At 33.3% G+C, this 21,900-nt stretch overlaps 3 protein-coding genes across 3 annotated transcripts; 1 reads left to right on the forward strand and 2 right to left on the reverse strand.

Annotated features, from left to right (window-relative positions):
* Positions 1–3,843: 3,843 nt before the first annotated feature.
* Positions 3,844–8,418, reverse strand: LOC122604690 (mitochondrial outer membrane protein porin 2-like). Its single transcript, XM_043777559.1, has 7 exons — positions 8,286–8,418; positions 5,596–5,663; positions 5,387–5,497; positions 4,962–5,052; positions 4,525–4,607; positions 4,245–4,453; positions 3,844–4,150 (listed from the first exon to the last, which is right to left on the reverse strand). Exons 1-7 carry the CDS (start codon positions 8,416–8,418, stop codon positions 3,844–3,846), a joined length of 1,002 nt encoding a protein of 333 aa, XP_043633494.1.
* A 2,977-nt stretch (positions 8,419–11,395) lies between these two features.
* LOC122605501 (calcium-transporting ATPase 2, plasma membrane-type-like) lies at positions 11,396–15,761 on the forward strand. Its single transcript, XM_043778456.1, has 7 exons — positions 11,396–11,575; positions 12,014–12,068; positions 12,176–14,115; positions 14,200–14,358; positions 14,447–14,618; positions 15,106–15,404; positions 15,480–15,761. The coding sequence occupies exons 1-7, from the start codon at positions 11,399–11,401 to the stop codon at positions 15,747–15,749; spliced, it is 3,072 nt and encodes a 1,023-aa protein (XP_043634391.1). The 5' UTR covers positions 11,396–11,398; the 3' UTR covers positions 15,750–15,761.
* A 606-nt stretch (positions 15,762–16,367) lies between these two features.
* LOC122606334 (cyclin-D5-1) lies at positions 16,368–18,496 on the reverse strand. The gene is made up of 5 exons (XM_043779285.1): positions 18,236–18,496; positions 18,010–18,096; positions 17,430–17,724; positions 17,207–17,340; positions 16,368–17,113 (listed from the first exon to the last, which is right to left on the reverse strand). The coding sequence occupies exons 1-5, from the start codon at positions 18,494–18,496 to the stop codon at positions 16,919–16,921; spliced, it is 972 nt and encodes a 323-aa protein (XP_043635220.1). The 3' UTR covers positions 16,368–16,918.
* Positions 18,497–21,900: the final 3,404 nt, after the last annotated feature.

The following is a 21,900-nucleotide window of genomic DNA, read 5'->3' on the forward strand; positions in this document are numbered from 1 at the left end:
AGTTGATCCTGCGTCTTGGTGGAGTTTTCAATGGACTAAAAAGAGGTCACCCCGAAGAACGCAAAATCATCAACTATGAAACAATCCTGCAAAACACAACTAACACCACACGTCAAATGCACCTGTGATAATACAAGAAAACGAACTAAACTAATAAAGCAAATAACTTCCTCACGCGTGAGGAAGGATCAAACCACTAAATTAACAACTAAATCGACACACAATCCCCGGCAGCGGCGCCAAAAACTTAATGTGCAAAATCGAGCTTTAAATTTATAAAACTAAAACCACCTAAAAACTCACTACTACGCACTCACGGGCAGTAGATCGATCGTTTGTAATATAGTTAAGAGATAAGTCTGAGTTCGTTCTCAGGGATTGGAAATGATTAGTTGCTTATGAAATGGTTTGAAAAACGGGTGTTGCTTTGAAAATCCTCTTGACAATTAAAGTAAAATTGGTTTGCAAAATAATTGCATAAATTTGAATTAAAAATCATCCACCTTGACTTCCCTCGACTTCAAATGTGATTGCATTTAATTAAGAACAAATTCTCTAGAGTTTAAAGATAATCGTGACAAGATTAAGGTGCTCACGTGGTACCACCAACCGTGAACAAAATACCGAATCACCTAATTGCTAGTTAAATTACCCAAGCCGGTACCACCAAAACAAAGACAATTCTTCCAACAATTAGTTTTATTGACTATCAATTATCAATTGAACCTAAGTGACAATAACGTGGTACCACCAACTGATATCAATCACGTTGACAAAATTAATCTTTTCTTAAAATGATATTCACTATCATACCATGAACTAGTGATAATTACTCATAGACAAGTAACCGTTTCAAAATCACATACACATTCAACTGGTACCACCAACGAAGAATCATATGCAACCAATATCAAAATTAATTAATAAAAAAGAATTAAAGTCATCAAGATCACAGAACAACGATAATTAAATAAACTATTTTGAATTAAAAATATAGCAATCACATTATCCGTCTCGTTTCATCAAGGTGGATGATTAAATGTTTAGCCACTCATGATCAATCCACAATAATAATTAAAATAGAAGAGAAACATGATGTACCAATCGTTTGATGAAAAATAAATTGCAAGACAGTAAATAGATACGATCTAGATGGGTGCCCGTGAATCTTCAACGAATCCGCCTAAGAAATTATCTTGATTGGAGATTGAAGAACCCTTGTAGAACAGCTCCTAGAAAGATTTTTGATAAAGAATGAAATTAGGGTTTGTTTCATATTTATACTCTTCCAAATCTGATGCAGAACGTCCAAAACCCTTGACTCCCGTGCACCCACTACGGCACAGTGGGGTTGTGCTTCCTCTCACTGCGGCGCAACGAGGTAGCTTTGACTTTGACTGCAAGGTGACTACGGCGCAGTGGGCTTACGAACCCTCCACTGCGGCGCAGTCTGATTCCACGTCCTATTTTCCTCTTCCAGTGACTGCGGCGCAGTCATGCACATGCAACCCCCACTGCGGCGCAGTGGGGCAATCTCCAATTGTTTCCATGGGATTTGGCTGCGGCGTAGTGGGCATAGCTTCCCTCCACTGCGGCGCAGTCATAGCTTGTGTAAAAATTCTTCCTTTTGATCTTGAACTTGCTTAACTCGTCGTTTCTTCAACTCGAATCAACTCTCGATATTATAAATCACTTCTGGGCCAATAAGTCTTTCGAAAATGCACCAATCGAACGCGTAACCTGTTTAGAGCCCAAAAACACTAACAAACCCCATAAACGCGCCAAATGCATACGAAAACGACTTAAAACACATAATAAAATGGTCAATAATGTTGTGGGTAATGGGTATAAATTAGTCACATCACCGGTCACTCAGCCTGAGAAGATGAAGATGATGACAATTGATAAAGTAAATTTCAGTTTTCGTCCCTGAACTTTTCACTTTTTGCAATTTCAGTCCCTCACGTGTTTTGCACGTGTGGGACTTAACGGCCGAAACTTAACACTATTTGGCTAAAGGACGTCAATTGAAAAATTCTGCCAACTTTAAGGTTAAAATTGTAATAAAAAAAAGTTATGCACGAAAAGTGCAAAAGCTGCTAACTTCAGGGACGAAAAGTGTAATTTACCCAAAAAAAGATGGGTTGAGTGCACGCACGCAAAATGATGCATGCAAATTATATATACATAGAGAATAAGGAATAAAGGTAGGGTTAACGTGAGAACCAAAACATAAAAGAGAACCGTGAGAACCATTAGTTTTCCGCCCTTTTCTTCCTTTTTGGTGTGGTTTTTTAATTTTCTTTAGTCATAGAGGTAATTACAGACCAAGCACTTAAAGAAAATACCAGCCACAATCACATATCAACCAAGAACATTGTTTGTTCCTTTCATGTGTTGTACATCAAACGTCCATTGCGTAAACCAATTCGCCCATCGTAATAATTGTGATTATGGCAGCATCTTTGAGCTTAGGGTCTCTTACTGATCAGTCATTCTCTCCCCCTATCTCAAAACGCTGGTTTTGGTCTATCACTTGGCATAATGTCTAATTGCCAAAAACTTGTTTTGAGATCAAACTTATAAAATCCCATTCCAAAAAAAATAAATTGTTTTTTTCTAAATCATATGGGTTGTCACTGGACGTATATGGGAATGGTATGGATTTGATGGGCGGCGATCCAAGAGATGGTGGTGGTTTGATACGGTATGGGCGTAGCCATTAATTCTAAGGGCTAAGCCCTTAGAGATGTTTTTTTATTGGTTCTAACGGTTCTTACCATTTTTTTGGTTCTCACTTGATCACTTCACTAAGGACTAATATCTATATATCTTATCTTATTTTTATTATTAATTCATGCTTTTTTTAATGTGTATAAATTAGTTATAGTCTTGCCATAAAATTTAAGAGTAGGCTTTTGATATGAAAATACAAATTTTTTTGCATTATATTAACAACCCCAAGGGTTGTTATTATAAAATTCTATAGGGCACGTTTGATATGGACAAATTTAGAGAAGTGAATGGAAATAGAGAGAATTGAATTTGATTGAGAAATATAGTGAATTTCTATGTTTGATAATGACAGAGGAATTTGATATGAGAAATAAGTTGTAATCATTTCTTATATTTGGTGAGAAAAATAGAGAAATGAAAATAGAACTATATTACAATGGATTCACAACCAAACAACTTTTTTGACATCGGGCGCATAAAACCAAAATAAACTACAGTGCAGCAATGCTCTTATAGATATGTATCATGCCGAATATTTCAAGTGTTCGTTTTAACCATTTAGTCATCTACTACTACTTCGAACTTTCAATCCCAAACATAACTTAAAGTATAGTGAATAACTATTTCATTAGTTCAAAAACTTCTTAAGTGAAATCATAGATGATAGATTCATACATTTACATGTAAGCAGGGGTGGAGACAGAATACAAGCAATATCAACCTATTAAGTTTCGATGGTTAGTGTACTTAAGTTGAGTTCATAGATATATATTGAACCGGTATAACAAGCTTAAATAAGTTTTACTTGATTAAAACTTTAACTTTTTTTTTTTTAAGGCATTCTATTCTATACCTACTCCTAAATTACACGTATATCTGAAAACCAGTACTCTCGAAAAACCCCTATTAATCCACCCTCACAAATGTGAGAAGTAGGACTCGAAGTCTCGAACCCAGGTGGATCTCCTCAAGGTCAAAGACCTTACCAATGGGCCACTTTTGCCTCCGTTTAGACGATTTTTTGGCTCCACCCATGTAAGTTAAACATTTCTTAATCAGATAGTCAGATATCCTAAAATAATGTACTCTAACTTTTTGTTTTATTTATCAAAGCTTGAGCACAAGAGCCAAACCAAACTTTGGAGTTTTGTGCAAGGCTTTGATGTCGAGTTCACTAGATAAAGTCACAATCGATTTAGGAACTATCTCATGCTGCAAGAGTGCACTTAGCTTTGTACAATTGGTGAGCCTGGCCTTAACCATTGTTCGATGATCAAATGCATAGCACCCTCCAACCACATAGTCGGTCTTGTTTTTTGATAACTTTCTGGTAATCTCCGCTGCAGCCGCAGTCTTTCTTGACACATTAAAATATTGTAGATATGATGCCTTAACCGTGTCCCCTTTGTCATCCCTGAAAATAGTTTTTATTTAATTATCCCATAATCTGTTGATTACTTACAGGACCATAGAAGCATGAGAGGAGATTTTTAGTTGCAATTGCTTACAGGACCATAGAAGCAGTAGAATGTGGTGAGTTAACATTGATACCAATAGCAAAATTCAAGAATTTACTAGAAGACGCCTCATAGGCCGCCTTTGCACCCAAGGCAAATGCTGTTGTCCCAAATGTTGCCGAAACATCAACAGTCGGAGTTTGATTCAAAGCCATTGTTGATGTTAAAGTAGCATGCTGATGAAAGTAGTAAACCTCGAGCTACCAGAAGGAAAAATTAAGTGATCATAAATCAGACATTATATGAATTGAAGCAATAAATGAACATATACCTTGCTAGGTTTAAAATCAGGTAATTGAAATGAAGCAATGGTCTTTGTTGAGGGGGCTATCTCTGTGATAGATAATGTTCCAGCTGCAATCTGCATAGTTGCTTTAATAATGAAAATAAGCTAATATACGATCGTAACTAGATGATCTCCCTCTACTTATTGAATAAGTTTTTGGAATGGGTTGTTATTATGGTATATACTTTTTCTTTTATTGTTGTTGCCTATATTTTGTAACCAAAGTTATTTTTGCAGGTGTTTGATAACTTTTTTTTCAGCTCTATAAGTACCATATCGGTCCATTCCAAATACTTTAGTTATCAAATGTGTTTAAGAAACTAATTACCAAAATGAACCACTTCACAGTGTTTGCTATTTTGTGACATTAGCCCGCGTTTAATTTGTCAAATTTAAGAACATATATCTACGCAAAGAAGAACGGACCTTGCTAGATTTAAAATCTCCAAGTTTGAATGAAGCACTGGTGTTTGTTGAGGGCACAAGATCCTTCCCAGTTAAATTTAAGTTAATCTGCATAATCAATGTAATTAATGAGCTTGCATTTGACATTTTTTTGGAAAAAAATTAACTACAGAACGTACATTTGATATTGCAGTGTTTGCTATCTTGTGACGTTAGACCGTTTAATTTGTCAAATGTAAGAAGTAAGAACGTACGTCTAGGCAATGAAGAACGTACCTTGCTAGATTTAGAATCACCAAGTTTGAATGAAGCAATCGTGTTTGTTGAGGGCACAAGATCCTTCAAAGTTAATCTCAAATTAAACTGCATAAACAATGTAGTTAATGAGCTTGCATTTGATTTTTCTTTTTTGGAAAAAAAATTAACTACAGAACATATATACATTTAATTTTGCATCTAAATTGACACCAATTGACGCCTTCTTAGACTTGTAGACTGCTTCAACATCTGCGGCTGGGACACCATTTTTATTTGTTGTCGTTGATGTAAATGTCTGCGATCAATAAATAAAACAAAGTCAGTAACACTCTACGAGTCACATAGAACCACCATGAATCATCCAAACAAGTGAGTCAACTTTCATGTACATACCATGCCTGTAACACTAGTCGTTGAAATGGAAAGTTTTCGATCCAGCAGGTAGTCCTTGGTGAGCACATCTATAAATAACACAAGTATACATGAAATTACCATTGTTATTGCGCCTTGGTGAGATCAGTTATTTAAATTTTAAAGTGTACGTGGGGAGTGAAATCCACAACTAACAAAGCAGCGGACACAGACATTGTAACACGATGGTCTGGTCGCGACTCACAACAGTCAGCTGTCTCCTCAAAAAAATTATGCTGGTAATTATGCAGATATTAATGGTATTTATGCAAATTTTCCATTTTTTTTTTTTTTTTTGTACAGTCAAATTTGCTTTACATGGTTAATGTTTTAACTTTGCCGGTTTGCCCCTTGATAATAACTTTGTGGCTTATCAAGTTAGCAAGACGTTGATCGTTTTTGGAGACTAAAACAAATTTATGAAATAGGGCCTTCTTGATCAAAAATTCAACATAGATTATACTAAAGCTTAGACACACTTTATTATGTCTCTATATCTATACTATTCTACTAACATGGTGTCGGTACAATGCAACAAGAGTCAATATTTTCTATTCATGGCTTTCATGACTCTTTATATGGTTTAATATTTGAGAAAATAATTTAAATTATGGTTTATTTATTGGTTTATTCTTTTTGGTTACAAAAAAATATTTTAAATTATGAAAAAGTATATCTATTTTTTTGTTAGACATGTTTATCTACACCATTTTTATAAAGTATAAGAGACAGTGGCTTACTTTTTTAAAATTTAAAGACTTACATAGACGTAAGTATGTGTTGTAAAACTTTATTGGAACCGATCTGGGTCATTGACCCTTCTTTTGTATTAGGTAATAGATTTATATTCCGTGTAGAAAACGCGGATTGTAGAATAACATTATTTTTAGATAATATAATGAACTATTGATTAAAATATATGCCTTGTTTATTGTAAAACAATTATACTCTAATAACTTTTCAAAGAAGCTATATCCATTTATTTTATATATTTAAAATGGTTAGTGGATGATTAATTAGTGCATGATGATATAAGAGTGACATAAAAAAAATATTGTCAGCAATGCTAAACACTTGACAAGTTAGCTTTTTTTTATGTCATGTTTCTATCTCCTTTAGAATATTAGGTGATAAAAAATGAATTCATCCCACCTTGCTCATGGTGAAAGTCGGAATTTATTGTAAACATTATAAAATGAATATAGACACCTACTAATTTCTTTTTAACCCCAAAGACTATTCGTCTTTATATCGCGTGGGTAATATTGTAGTAAGGGAGTGATATTCATACAACAAGTTTTAGCCATCTACAACAAATGTATAACATTTATTGCTCAGTATATAATTGTATTATGCAGGAATTGTTGTAGATAGTTAAGCTTTAGGAATTGTTGTAGCAATATCACTTCCCTTATGGTAATAGTATGATATATTAATGAATTAATTACATAAATTGAGAGTTTGACTAAATAAGATAAATAGGGAAAGGATTCCTTCAAGTTACTTCCTCAACTTGACTCAAGTTGAGGAAATCTTGACCCCTAAATGAAAATCAAAGATCAAGATTTAAAGACCATTGATTTTCATCTAAGGGTTAAGATTACCCTAAGATTATTGGTCCCTGTAGTTTGTCCATTTTAGCAATTAAGGCCATTTTTCAAGGTTCATTGCAATTGGGGTTTTATTTTGAGAATTTTTAGCTTCTTGCTCCCTAAATTGGCGGATCCTTTAAAGAGTGACGTCAAGTGTGTACGTGACCATCACATGCATGGGCATTTTTGTATTTTCCTCCTCAACTTCCCCCTACATGTCCCGTTTCCCCTTATTTATATCCGATAATGCCCCTTTCTCCCATGTTATCCCTAAATCAATTATGAACCCTAATAAATAAATAAATAAAACACACACACACAAAATAAAATGTTAAACCATAGAATAATAGTTTGTAGATATGGTTCTTATTTTATTATTCACACCTTTTGGACATTAATATAATCAAGGCAGATGGTATCTCAGCTAGTGTAAAATAGTATAATTTTTACATCTAATTTTATTTTTAAAGATAAAAAAATCTTACTTTTTTACCCCAACAAAGAAACCATCATTCGGCATTATTACATATTTACATGTCTAAGAGGTGCTAACAATAAAAGGAGAACCACACCTACATTCTACTATTCTTTGATCTTATATTATATTGTGTTTTTTTTTCTCTCAATTAGGGTTCATAATTTATTTACATTAATAGGAATATAAACGAGTATATTTAGTCCGACTATTCACATTGATACAAATTTAGTTCTAATTTTTAAAGTTTGTTCTATGTATAATTGTATATACATAAAAACAGTTAGTGCCGTTCAAAAAGAAAAAACATAAAAACAGTTAGGTCTTCAAAAAGCGAGGTCTAAAGCCAAAAATTTAGCAATTTTAACTCTCGCCCCAATGAGGCTAAGCCACCTGCCTCCATATTCCGTTTATATATGTTGTGCTCCAATGTGGCTAAGCTTGTTTGTTTCACTTTTTTGTTTCTTAACGTTTTCTGGTTTGTTGTTTGTGGGTGTGATCATTATCGCACTTTGGTTGCATTATTCGGACCAAAATTCCTATCCGCCATTTGTCTAAAAAGTGACATGTACAATTAAGCAAAGAGAGGAATTGAAGTTACCTACCTTGAGAAACCTTGCCAAAGTTAGAGAAGAGTCCTGGCCCAGTTTTCATTGTTGTTGGACTTGAAGTTATAGGTGGTGTTTGGTTACTTGTTTTCCTCAGCTTTTTTGGATTTCGATTTTTTGATGTCGCCATTACAATTTACGAACAAATAAAGATGGGGAGTTTTTGTTAGAGAATATATATATATATATATATATATATATATATATATATATATATTTGTCAAAAGCACCGTAGCAGCCGAACTAGATGAAAATTGTATGTTTGTAATAAGGTAATCACACTTTTTGTCTTTTGGGTAACAACCAATGAGAAGGAGGGGTTTGTTGAATCAGTAGGACCACATAAGTACACACACCAGATGAACCTTTGAAGGCCGGCCCAAATATAATTTTTAATAATAAAAAATTAAAATTTTCAAGCGTAATTGGTAGTTCGCTACATGTAAAGGGCAAATCTCAATTTCAATCTCAATCTGATCTGAAATAAGTAGTAACATATAATGTGACAAATTAACCACCTAAGTATGATATTTTCCTTATCTAATAAACCCAAAAAACAATATAAAAAAAAAATATTATAGTTAGACATATACGGAGTATAATATTTTTATGTTTTATAAAAGACAACAATTTTTAAAAAAATTTATAAATATTTACAGGTATGAGATATCCATAATGAAACTTGGGTCATTATACATATCACAAGGGTTAGAGCTTATGAATAATAGAGATATGTAGGTCAGGAAATTATGAATTTCACCCTAACATAATGCTTTTTAAAAATTAATTTTAGACAAATTAAAATGTAAAAATGTAATAGGTTTTTCATCCAAGTTAGGTGTGAGACAACCCCACATTCACTTCTGATGAAATTGGAATTAAGTTTCATTTCGTAGTACATTTGGTTGTCAAAAAATGATGGAATTTCATTCCATTTGAATATAAACATTAAATCATTTGATGAAATCTCCATTCCTTGGGGTTATTGGATGGAATTTCATTCATTCCTTCTCTTAAAATTTTAAGAAAACAAAAAACATTTCATCAAATTTAATTCCTTCGGAATCTAATTCCTTTAACAGATTTCATTTCTTACAAAAATATATTGTGAACCAAACGCGCTCTAATTAGGGATGAGAAAAAAAACCGTGACCCGTGACCCGATCCGGAACCGGCCCGAACCGACCCACTCGTAGGGATAACAGGCCAAGCTTTTGTGGCATTTTCGGTCACAGGTTGCGCGGGTCGGGCCAAGCCAAAAACCAAAAAAAGGTGAAGGAAACCTATGACCCACCCGAACCCGACCCGGACCGAACCTTCACGGGCCAGGTCACGGTTCCTATTTTCATGCACTTGTGGGTCACGGGTCGGGCCATTTGCACATCCCTAGCTCTAATTGTGGAGTTGTCACACACCCAACTCAGGTGTAAGACCACTCACATACTATTTTTTAAATTTTTGTATAATAAATAAATGATTGGGTCCTCATGATTTTAATAAATTAAAAAAAAAAATCAAGATGTGATAGTTTTTCACCCAAATTAGATGTAAGATATTCACTTCTCCGTTATATAAATATTCACTCAAAACTCATATGTAGAGGAATGGAATCCACAACTTAGTGATTGTTAGATCATTGCACATATTACTCGAACCAAAACCTAAAGATATAAGGAAGTGATAAGGCTACAATAAGTTTTACTCATCTACAATAATATCTATATAAAACAGTTATACACTATAAATGTCTAATAATTATTATAGATTTATCACTGTGCAAAGATATATAGCTTATCCGTTATTCACTTTTCAAACTTGTATCTAACAAATTTTGGACTTTGAAACAAAGTTTGAAGTCGAAAAATATTGTAAGAAATCTCGAAGGTGCTAACTATTATTATGTTATAACAACTTTCTTAACTATGAAAACATAGAATGACTTGTAGCAAATTAATGATTACGAGAGATAGTGTCCGCGCGTTGCGGCGGTGAGATGTTGGAGGTTATAGCCAAATGAGTATGATAGCCAAATGCCTTAGCCGTATGGAATCCGCTCTCAGATTCAAAAATTCGTCGAAAGTATATCGAATGACATCTCTAATGAAAGAGCATGAAATTTTAAGAACACCTATACAATTTTTATAATTTATCAATATACGGTTTTTGAGATAAAAGATTTTGAATGAATTAGAGGAAAAAATGGTTTATGGGGGAGAGAGAAAAAAATGAGTGGTTGAGATTTGAAAAGAGAGAAGAAAATAAGAGGTTGAGATTTAAGGGTATTATAAGTATATTATATAAGGATGTTTAAATTAATGAATAAATAAGAAGGACCATTTAGGTAGTTCAAATCCTTAATTGGGAATTTAAAAAAGGGCAAAATGCTTTATAAGATAGTATTAGATATTAGATAATAAGATAAGTTCAGCTTAGTTGAGGTATTGTAGGTTTAGAATCGAAGACTTTTTTGTGTAGTATTAGTATCCATACTTAAGTGTTTGAATATGGGTGTAAATGTGTAATGGATGGAACTATGGAATGTTAGTAGTGATAGGCTAGAGTCTAGAGAAATATTAGTTGTGAATTGTAAAAGGTGGGAATGTCCACCTTAATTGAGTGTTGAACCAATTGTAAAGTTGTTTTTTAACAATAAGCTAGTTTTTTTGTTTTTAAAAAAAAAATAAAAGAGTTCAGCTTAGTTAGGAAAAAAAGAAGAAAAAAAATACTCGCTTAGTTTTGGGAAAAATAAACTACCAGTAATAATTATTTCCTCTCGTTGAGAAAGAGAGGAAAATTACCCGGTCATTTTGTTTTCCAGGACAATAGGATCAATTTACAACCGTTTCGGATCACTTTCCACACTTTGTTAATTTTTTTTCCCAGCTCAAACACATACATCTTAACTTTTTTTACCAATTCCATCAAATTTTATTCAATATTTTTTATTTTTTAATCATCTTTTATATTTCTTGTTTCATGATTTTTCGATTCCTATACGCCATGTTTCTTCAAGAAGAAGAAGAAGAAAAAGAAAGAACCATTGTTGATTATATATGTGACTTGATTGTTTGATATCATAAGTACGTAGCATTATAGATTGATTGAGCAAAATGGAGACTTATTTGAATCAGAATTTTAGCGGTGTCAAACCCAAGCATTCGTCGGGCGACAACTTGAAAAGATGGCGAACGTTGTGTGGGGTTGTTAAGAATCCTAAACGACGATTTCGTTTCACTGCTAACTTACTCAAACGCGATGAGGCTGCTGCCATGCGCCGTTCCAATCAGGTCATCATGAGCCTTTTCAGTTTTTTCTTCTTTGTATACATAAAAAAAAATGCATGCAAAATGCATTGTTTCTCAATTTACTATTGTACGTGTGTATCAGTGATAATGGATTGATGATATCTGTCATTTGAAAAGAATATATATAGTAGCCACAATATATCCGTGTGGTAACTATTGGAAGATTATATATATAGATTGGCCCATTCGTATGTTGTTGTAAGATTCGGGCCCTTATATATGTACTATATATATATAAAGTTATGAGAAGAGAGGAAGGCAATGATACGACTATAGGCATATCACTGTCTAGTATGACCATTATATTAATGAGTCCTATTTATCTGTTAAGATTGTATAATCTCATAGTTCTGTAGTGCAACAGCTGATCGAAAAGTTTATACATTGATTGGCTTACAAAGCATCCTTGATCGATTACAGGAGAAGTTGAGGGTAGCGGTTTTGGTTTCAAAGGCAGCAGCTCAGTTTTTACAAGGTGAGTTTTTAGTACTGATTTATAGTATGGAATTCTTTAGTTCTTCTGTCAGTCAGATGATGTTCTTTCTTCTTATCGGTTCTATTTTCATGATATAATGAGTACAGGGGTCCAACCCGAACAAGATGACTACACGGTCCCTGAGGAAGTCAAAGCCGCTGGTTTTGACATATGTGCAGATGAAGTAGGTTCCATTGTCGAAGGCCACGACCCCAAAAGGCTTAAATATCACGGTGGAGTAGATGGTATTGCAAAGAAGCTTAAAACATCAACAACTGATGGAATTTCTACTGACTATTGGGGGATGACCCGTAGACAAGAAGTGTTTGGCATTAACAAATTTACGGAGTCTGCACAACGCAGCTTTTGGATGTTTGTATGGGAGGCGCTTCAAGATATGACCTTAATGGTCCTCGGTGCGTGTGCCTTTGTTTCTTTGATAGTTGGAATAGCAACAGAAGGTTGGCCCAAGGGAGCTCATGATGGTCTTGGAATCGTGGCAAGTATTTTGTTGGTTGTTTTTGTAACAGCAACAAGTGATTATCGACAGTCTTTACAATTTAAAGACTTGGATAAAGAGAAAAAGAAAATATCGATTCAAGTTACCAGAAACGCATATAGGCAAAAGATGTCAATATACGAGTTACTACCTGGTGATATTGTACATCTTGCTATAGGTGACCAAGTACCTGCGGATGGACTTTTCCTTTCTGGGTTCTCAGTATCCATTGATGAATCAAGTTTGACCGGTGAGAGTGAGCCAATAATGGTCAGTGCTGAAAACCCTTACTTATTGTCAGGAACCAAGGTTCAAGATGGTTCATGTAAAATGTTGGTTACGACAGTGGGGATGCGAACACAATGGGGAAAATTAATGGCAACTCTTAGTGAAGGAGGAGATGATGAAACACCATTGCAAGTCAAGCTAAATGGAGTCGCAACAATTATTGGAAAAATCGGTCTTTTCTTTGCCATAGTCACATTTGCAGTTCTTGTGCAAAAGTTGATAACCCGTAAGATCATAGAAGGAACTCACTGGAGATGGACCGGTGATGATGCATTAGCACTATTGGAATATTTTGCTATTGCTGTCACCATTGTTGTTGTTGCAGTTCCAGAGGGATTACCATTAGCTGTCACATTAAGTCTGGCATTTGCCATGAAAAAGATGATGAATGATAAGGCACTTGTGCGCCATCTAGCAGCCTGTGAGACTATGGGATCTGCAACGAGTATATGCAGTGATAAAACTGGGACGCTAACTACAAATCGCATGACTGTAGTGAAAGCTTGCATTTGTAAAAAAGTCATGGACTTGACTAATCAAATAGCTACTGAAATCCCAGATAATGCTTCAAAGCTTCTTCTACAATCAATATTCACTAACACTGGGGGTGAAGTTGTCATTAATCAACACGGGGAACATGAGATACTAGGAACCCCAACAGAGGCTGCCATACTGAACTTTGGGTTGTCACTAGGTGGTGATTTTCAATCTGAGCGCCAAAAGTCCAAAGTCTTACGGGTCGAGCCCTTCAACTCTACAAAAAAGCGAATGGGAGTTGTACTGGAGCTACCAGAAGGTGTTGTAAGAGCTCATTGTAAAGGCGCTTCAGAAATAATATTGGCAGCATGTGAGAAGATGATCAATGGAAACGGTGAAGTTGTAAATCTTGACGAGGCGTCCCTTAATCATCTAAAGAGTACAATAGATAGTTTTGCTGGTGAAGCCCTTAGGACGTTATGTCTTGCGTATATAGACCTCAAGAATGATGTCTCTGCAGAAACTCCTATTCCAGCTTCTGGTTACACGTTCATTGGAATTGTGGGTATCAAAGATCCCGTGCGTCCTGGTGTCAAAGAATCAGTGGCTCTCTGTCGAGCAGCTGGTATAACTGTCCGGATGGTTACAGGAGACAATATGAATACTGCAAAGGCAATAGCTAAGGAATGTGGAATACTTACAGATGATGGTATTGCAATAGAAGGTCCAGATTTTCGTGAAAAGAGTCTTGAGGAATTGGACTGGCTAATTCCCAAGATTCAGGTACATTTTTCTTACTTTATGCACTTTTTAATCTCTTAATAATGAAGTTATCTAACATTGAAGCCCTTATTCTGCTTCGTGTAGGTGATGGCCCGGTCTTCTCCTTTGGATAAGCATACACTAGTGAAGCACTTGCGAACAACATTTGGGGAGGTTGTGGCAGTTACTGGTGACGGAACAAATGATGCTCCGGCACTTCATGAAGCAGATATTGGTCTTGCAATGGGCATTGCTGGGACTGAGGTTAGCAAATACCTATATATATTCCCAGATTTAATAATTAAAATTTTAAGATTTAGATATAAATAATATATATTCTTTCAAACTTCAGGTAGCCAAAGAGAGCGCGGATGTTATTATTCTAGATGACAACTTCTCCACAATCGTAACTGTAGCCAAATGGGGACGATCGGTCTACATAAACATTCAAAAGTTCGTACAGTTTCAGCTCACAGTCAACGTTGTTGCTTTGATTGTCAACTTCACTTCAGCTTGTTTGACAGGTCCAACTTATTAATTAATTATCTTCTTCAGTTTCAGAAATTCACTTGGTTTCATGTAATAAAATATGATCTAAATATAGGTAAGCATGTAAGACTCAAGTGGACACAACAAAGTAATAGGGAAATACTTATATGATTAGAAAGAAAAGTTTAGACAGAACAATAATCAAAATGTCACTCTGGGAAATAAGTCCCAATGCAAGAATAATATCATCAAAAGGACTAGAGAGTTGTAGTAAAAAAAAAACTTACCAGATATCATCCCGAGATTCATGAGTAATTCACACCTTTAAAGAAAATGTAAATAGAAACGTTGACAGTGTCCATCCTTAATCCCTCGTGTTCTTCATCTTTTCCATAAAAACAGTTTTGACACCAAACCTGCAAGGGTCTCATCCAAAGTATAAGAATAATACTGTATAAACATAACAATTACCTTAATCAAACTGTTAAATTTAACATAACTTAATTATTATTGCTACTTCAGGGAGTGCTCCTCTCACGGCTGTTCAACTTTTGTGGGTCAACATGATCATGGACACGTTGGGAGCCCTTGCGCTAGCAACTGAACCTCCAAATGATGAGTTAATGAAGAGATCTCCTGTTGGAAGAACAGGAAATTTTATCAGCAATGCTATGTGGCGGAATATACTGGGACAGTCTTTGTACCAGTTCACAGTGATATGGCTACTTCAATCAAAAGGAAAATCATTTTTCGGTCTTCATGGAAATGATTCTGATTTGATCCTTAACACTCTTATTTTCAATGCCTTTGTCTTCTGTCAGGTATATAAATTGAAGTTAGCATTGTTATCGGCATATTATGATAAATTGCTCATATTGAATGATATAATAATGCAGCTTTTTAATGAGATCAATTCTAGAGAAATGGAGAAAGAAGACGTTACAGATGGTATATGGGATAACAACGTGTTTGTAAGCGTTATCTCAGCAACATTTGTTTTCCAGGTGATAATAGTCGAGTACCTGGGTACATTTGCAAATACATCACCACTTACAATTATGCAATGGTTCTTTAGCATTTTCATTGGGTATTTAAGCATGCCAATTGCTGTCTACTTAAAGAGGATCCCTGTTTGCATAGAAAAAACTGATCCTTTAGCTTATTAGAAACTCTTAATATTTAGATTGTTTAGAAGGTTATGCCATCCATCTATTACTATTGTGCATTTATGTATCTTGATGGTAAATCTGAATATGTATAAAAAGGTTTGATCAGTAGTGTAGTTGATCTTTTTACTACTTTTTTGATCTGCTATAAAGTAGTATCATGTGAATGTTAGCTTTTGAATCAAATATAGTGTAAAATTAGTTCCTTAGCAAATGCAGTCCCACATCTTTTACTTCCCTTTTCCTGAAATGGTAATCGCAAGTATATCACAAACTCAAGTCATCGGATCAAGAATAACACGACCCAAAATAGAAATTTCAAGATCCAAAAGGTTTGAGAAAGCACTGGCTTTACAAAAGACTCATAATTGCATACTTGTATTGCTTATAAGATATGGCCTATGGCTATCTTTGCTAATGAAGACGACTCGCAATAACAACATAGACGCAACTATTCATATCGACTAGTCGTGTTTTCACTTCTTCGTGAAATCAAATAGCGAGGACCCGCGATAGGTATTGGCAACAGTAACAAAGAGGGCATCCCACTTACGATAAAAGAGAGACACTCACTCAAATTTCAAACCTATATAACATTACATTTCATAGTCCATTATTTGACAATTCTTGTCCACCCAACAAATGCATCATCTAATCAATTCATAATTTCATATCATATCAAATCAAATAATGACTTCATTCCCCAAATCTCTTCCTTATGGCTTTCAGCCTTTTGAAAGTCAGCATCCAAAGCCTTAAATTCAATAAAAGCTTCAAGGTTCCTTCACAATTACATTATACAAAGAAACAGTACAATCTTTATCCAGAACAAAAGCTTAGAAGGGCATTGAAAAAGACAATTGAATCCCAAAAAGTAAAAAATATACTCCCCATTTAACAGTCTTTAATTGACCCCTTTTGTCTTTTTTCACTGTAATGTTAAACTTTACCATTGCATCTCCTTTAGTAATGTACCCACTACTCAACCCACACCCTTTTCACTAGTTTTCCACTAGCTTAACTTTCTCAATATTCAGATACCTTATGGTACTTTTCAAATCATACCATATGTTGGTAGATTAGTGTTCCCAAAACTTAGTCTTATTTAGTCAAGATCACGCGATCAAATCCAATCAATGAATCCATGCCTTGCGGTAAATGAAATGTGACTACAATCGTCTACTAGTCTTTTGTAACGGACATTTTTGTTCAAAGCCGTTGTACGTAAGTTTCCTCTTGATACCAATGTTGGAGGAAGTGCTCCAACGATTTCTCAAACAACCAAAGGAATTTATCGACTTGGGGGTGTTACTCTTCTTAGTCTCGATCGCCTTTAAAAGATTATAACAGTCGTATATACATCCCTGCTTGTAACAGATGGATAAAATGTCAAATATTAAACCAAAAGCCATGATTATTGAAGAAAATGAAATATGATAGAAATAAAAGGCACTTGCTTTATCAAGGGACTGAAGTGATGTCAAATCACCAATCTTGAACTCCATTGTGTTTCTTGTCAATTGATCATCACAAGCTAATAACACCGCTGCCATTGCAACAATAGATGGTCTATGATCCATCAAATTAACCTCTGCATAAAATAAAAACTCAAACTCATTAACAATTTCAAGAATCTGAAAAACTCACAAATGAAGATTAAAGATTGAAACTTTATAGTACCTTTAGAGAAATCAAGAACGAATCCAATAGCGTTCGATATTAGAAACTCATTACAGTCACAATCATCACAAATCTTGGATAAAAAATGGTGAATGTAAGCAAATGGAGTTATGCAACACATTTTCCATTCTAATGTTGTCAAAACCATTAATTCCATTCTTTGAATCACACTGCTTTCAAAGTTGTAACCTTGTGCTTTGTAATGAGACAATGATGGCACAATTTGTTCCTCCATTTTAGCAGCCAAAGATAAGCATGCAATGCTCAACAATTGAATAGCCCATTCTTTCTCACTCTATAAACATAAACAATCAATTTTCCTGATGGTCAACTTTGACTTTGAGGTCAAACAAATTATCTTCAAATTTACAGTCAGTTGAAACCTTTTTAACTATGGCACCAATTCAAGTCTACATTACATTTCAAAAGACATAAATTACCATATAATCAGTAAAAAAAGAAAATGGAATGATAAATACCAAAATGATCATGGTTTTGTAAGTTACAAGTTTGACCATCAAAAAGTCAAGAATTCCCAAACATAGTCAAATACCCCAAAAGATGTACTGTAGTAACTTACATCAATAAGTCTTCTTGAATTGAATCTATCAAAGTAAACCAGAGAGAGATAAGCTGTACTCAAATGAAACCCCAAAATTTCTCTTGTCTGCATCAAATTAATAAACTATAAAACACACATAATCATCATTTAAAAATAATCACAACCAAAAATAATTATCAAATATCCTATTATAAAAATATATTATAGAAAAAAGGTAAACGGAACAAGTGCAGTAAATGTATACACTGAAGATCCAATTAATGGCATGTAATCTTGCACATTGAAACCATTGTTGTTTTTTAGTATTATTATTCTCAAAATCATCAAAACAAACACACCCATAATAATCATTTGACTTGGATTCTTTTTCAATCAAAGATTGTATATAAAAATGGTCATCTTCTGAAAAAGAAACATCATTGGCCCTGATTTTGGGATCACTTAAACATGAATCATCTTCTTCACATAGTAGATTTGGTAGTGAATATGTTGTGTCTGAATTCATTTTGGGTATTTATTAATGAGATTATATTGAAACAAAAAAATATTTATTAAAAAGAAAAAAAAACACAAAGGGTGAAGAGGTTTTATGTTTTATTTGATGAAATATATGTTTGTGTTGTTGTAGTTGTTGGATTTGAGGGAGGGAATTTAGAGAGTGAGAAAAGGCGCGGAATGGGTAGTTGGGTTGTGACTTGGTTCCGATTTTTGTGCCGCCAAATTTTGGTTCGTGAGTTATATAGAGAAATAAATGTAGTGGACTTTGCGGGCAGTTTCGTTCCATTTGCCATCGGTTAAAACTTAAAATTGGAGAAAAAAACATTTGCTAAACGAGAGAGGTATAAATTTTTATATTAAAAATCACCTTTAAATTTTATAATAAAATACAACTATTTTATATACGACAATGCATAGAGTTGTTTTTAGCAAAACCTTGTAGTTTTAGTCTAGCGGTATCAATTGTACTTAGCAGATCTGGCTCAACATACTATAATAGATGTATCAATTGCCATCGGTTAAAACTTAAATGTGGGGTGAAAAAATGGTAAGAGATGTATAAATTTTTATATGAAAAATGCACCTCTAAATTTTACAATAAAAATACAAATATTTTATATACGACAATGCATAGAGTTGTTTCTAGCAAAACTTTGTCGTTTTAGTCTAGCGGTATCAATTGTACTTATTACTTAGTAATAGTGTCTTTGGGTTTAAATCTCGTAATAGTTTTTTTTTTCATTTATTTTTCTTTTTTATTTGGGTTTAAAGCCCACAATAACTACATTTTTTAGTTTATTAGTTAATCTAATCGTTTTAAAAATCTTGAATTTATGAATACACTTTTAAGTTTCGGATTTTGTTAAAAAAATACGGTGACTTGTTAGTTAAAGTATGAAAGGATGTTAGTAGTATTTTTCTTTTAATGTTTCAATGGTGATAGCATGTTTGTCTCACTTATTGGCACATATGTCATTCGGACAGGATGTCATTTGAATTTTTAAAGAATAACGAAGAGAGGAAAACCTCATATTAATTTGTTAAACGACACGACATTTAATAATAGTAAATCTTTCCCCTGACCCAAAACTCTCATTGAAGAATTGAGATACCGCTAAGATTTTACATCAATGGCTATTATACTGGTATTAGTATAGATTATTATATATTATATACATTTATAAAGGAATCATGTTTGTATTCTGGATTCTGGGTTACCTGAGATCTTTTGTACTCTTCTAATTTCAATTTAATAGTGTACTCATGGGCTCATGGTAGTTTATTTATTAAATTAAGCATCGGTGTATTGTTTTATAATACATAAATATATGCTAACATTTTAAATATTTTTCGTTCAACTAAAATAAATAATGTATGACTTTTTTAAGTGATAGAAGATGTTTGCATACAAAAACATAGATAATTTTAATAAATGACACTTTGTATAATTAGAAAGTTACTATAATGACATACTCCGCATAATTACTTGTGTATGATGTTTTAGTCAATGAACAAATAGTTTACTCATTATGCGTTAGATTTTAACAAGGTGATGTTTAGATTTAGGGGATACCATATGCATTGTTGCTGTTCTTATTTTGAAACTATATTCCTCACATTCAAGGGTGTTTGTTTAATACTTTAATTAATCACATGAAAAAAAATATAGGTGTGTAAAAACAGCAGTACGGTACTGCTCAATCATTTTCCCTTAGATTTATAAAAATGATGATGGTGATGTGTTTATATATACAGAAAAAATAAAAACAACAGAATTCAAAGAAGTAATTCATTCAAGAAACATGAAAAGAAAGGGCTGGGGAAGAATGTAGTTATCAAAGGATTAAAGATATGACATAATAATAATATTTTTGTTACAAATATCCCATACACTTATATTATATCCAAGACCCTAGTGTTTCGGCTTTTTCCTTTTGCAAGCTAGGACCTAATATTTTATCTTTTTTAATTATGTAATTTGTTATCTTCGAACACCCAAAAATATAAAGTTGCATGTGAAAAAAGATTAAACGTAAGAAAGAATAATGACTTGCTACCCAAAAATATGTAGTGACGGCGACAACGGTGACCGTGGTGGCGGCGGCAACAACGATGATGGCGGCGGCAGTAACGATGTGGTTATTAACATAAAATAATTGCCTAATTGATGTAAAATGAACAGTGTAGTTATTTGAGAAATGTATGTTGTAAATAATTTAATTATAGGTAATATAAATATCTTTTGATTGAATGAAGACATTTAAATTTGTAAATAAAGAAAATAATTATTTTAACTAGATCAAGTTTTTTTTTTTTTTTAAAAAAAGGATAACAAATGTTTTATATAATTTAGTGTAGTTCTAAATATAAATAAAGTTTTTACAAAATTTTTAACTATAACTTAAGGGGTCATTTTTTTTAGTCATTAAGTGTTGAATGTATTAAGTAACTGAATGTATTAAGTAAAAAGTAGGTAATTGACAGTTATTTTTGTTTATTAAGTCAAAAAAAGAATATAAAATTTAACTGAATGCATTAAGTTCTTGATTATTAAGTCTATTAAATAAAAAAAGAACGGGACATAGTTTCACTTTGCTATTCACTATTAATTTGGCTTTTTTGGGTTTGGTTGCATCAAATTTCGATTGGATTTAATGTGAGATACTTAAGTACTACACGAGTACAAGAGAGTAGTATCAACATATACAAAAACTTCTCGTTTTGTAATTATTAAGAGAGCTAAAAGTTTTATACTTTGATCGAAATAAGAAAATCAATATCTCATCTCTTTCATATATTAGTTATTACTTGTATAAAAGAGAATTGATATTTGTATCAATAAATTTGATTAATTTATTATATTGTATAGAGAATTAATATTTGTATCAATAATTTTGATTAATATATCACATTTTACATGTGATATAACAAACAATACAAGCAAATAATGGGTTGGTATGATAAATTCATTTATAAAATGTCATATTGATATCACCTTTCATTATAGCAAATGAGATTGGTGACTGTTTGTGAAGAGAATCAAGTATGGAAGTTAACTCCTTGAGTCAGGTTAAGAAGATTTCAACTTTTGGATTAGAATTATAAGTCAAGATTCAATTATCATCTTTGAATTTTGCCTCTTGATTATAAGTTAAGGGCTACGATTTGTTTAACTTGACCCTTCAAGTTGTTTTTAACTTAAGAGAAACTCCTTCCATTAAGTGTACGTGGATTTGAATATAATAACTATCAATTGTTCATTCTTCCTAAACAGAATAATATAAATAATACTAAATGAGTATTTATGAGAATCCAGAGTTGAATTAATGAGAGGATACCTTTTAGGATGGCTAGAGTTCATATTTATCGAAAAGGACAAAGCTTGTCTTGTTTTATTTATGTAAAATGTAC

The sequence above is a fragment of the Erigeron canadensis genome, chromosome 6, assembly GCF_010389155.1.
Source record: "Erigeron canadensis isolate Cc75 chromosome 6, C_canadensis_v1, whole genome shotgun sequence".
Classification (NCBI taxonomy): domain Eukaryota; kingdom Viridiplantae; phylum Streptophyta; class Magnoliopsida; order Asterales; family Asteraceae; genus Erigeron; species Erigeron canadensis.

Bases quoted from the DNA above. Each gene is read 5' to 3' on its own strand.
- LOC122604690 (XM_043777559.1), bottom strand. From the start codon at position 8,418: ATGGCGACATCAAAAAATCGAAATCCAAAAAAGCTGAGGAAAACAAGT. The intron at 5,053-5,386 runs GTATATATGTTC...TTGATTATGCAG, and splicing joins ATTTAGATGCAAAATTAAAT to ATTAACTTAAATTTAACTGG. The intron at 4,608-4,961 runs GTTCTTCTTTGC...TGCAGATTGCAG, and splicing joins TTTTAAATCTAGCAAGGTCC to CTGGAACATTATCTATCACA.
- LOC122605501 (XM_043778456.1), top strand. From the start codon at position 11,399: ATGGAGACTTATTTGAATCAGAATTTTAGCGGTGTCAAACCCAAGCAT. The intron at 11,576-12,013 runs GTCATCATGAGC...GATCGATTACAG, and splicing joins CCATGCGCCGTTCCAATCAG to GAGAAGTTGAGGGTAGCGGT. The intron at 12,069-12,175 runs GTGAGTTTTTAG...TAATGAGTACAG, and splicing joins AGCAGCTCAGTTTTTACAAG to GGGTCCAACCCGAACAAGAT.
- LOC122606334 (XM_043779285.1), bottom strand. From the start codon at position 18,496: ATGAATTCAGACACAACATATTCACTACCAAATCTACTATGTGAAGAA. The intron at 17,341-17,429 runs GTACTATAAAGT...TATTTTATGCAG, and splicing joins CGTTCTTGATTTCTCTAAAG to AGGTTAATTTGATGGATCAT. The intron at 17,114-17,206 runs GCAAGTGCCTTT...TGTTACAAGCAG, and splicing joins CACTTCAGTCCCTTGATAAA to GGATGTATATACGACTGTTA.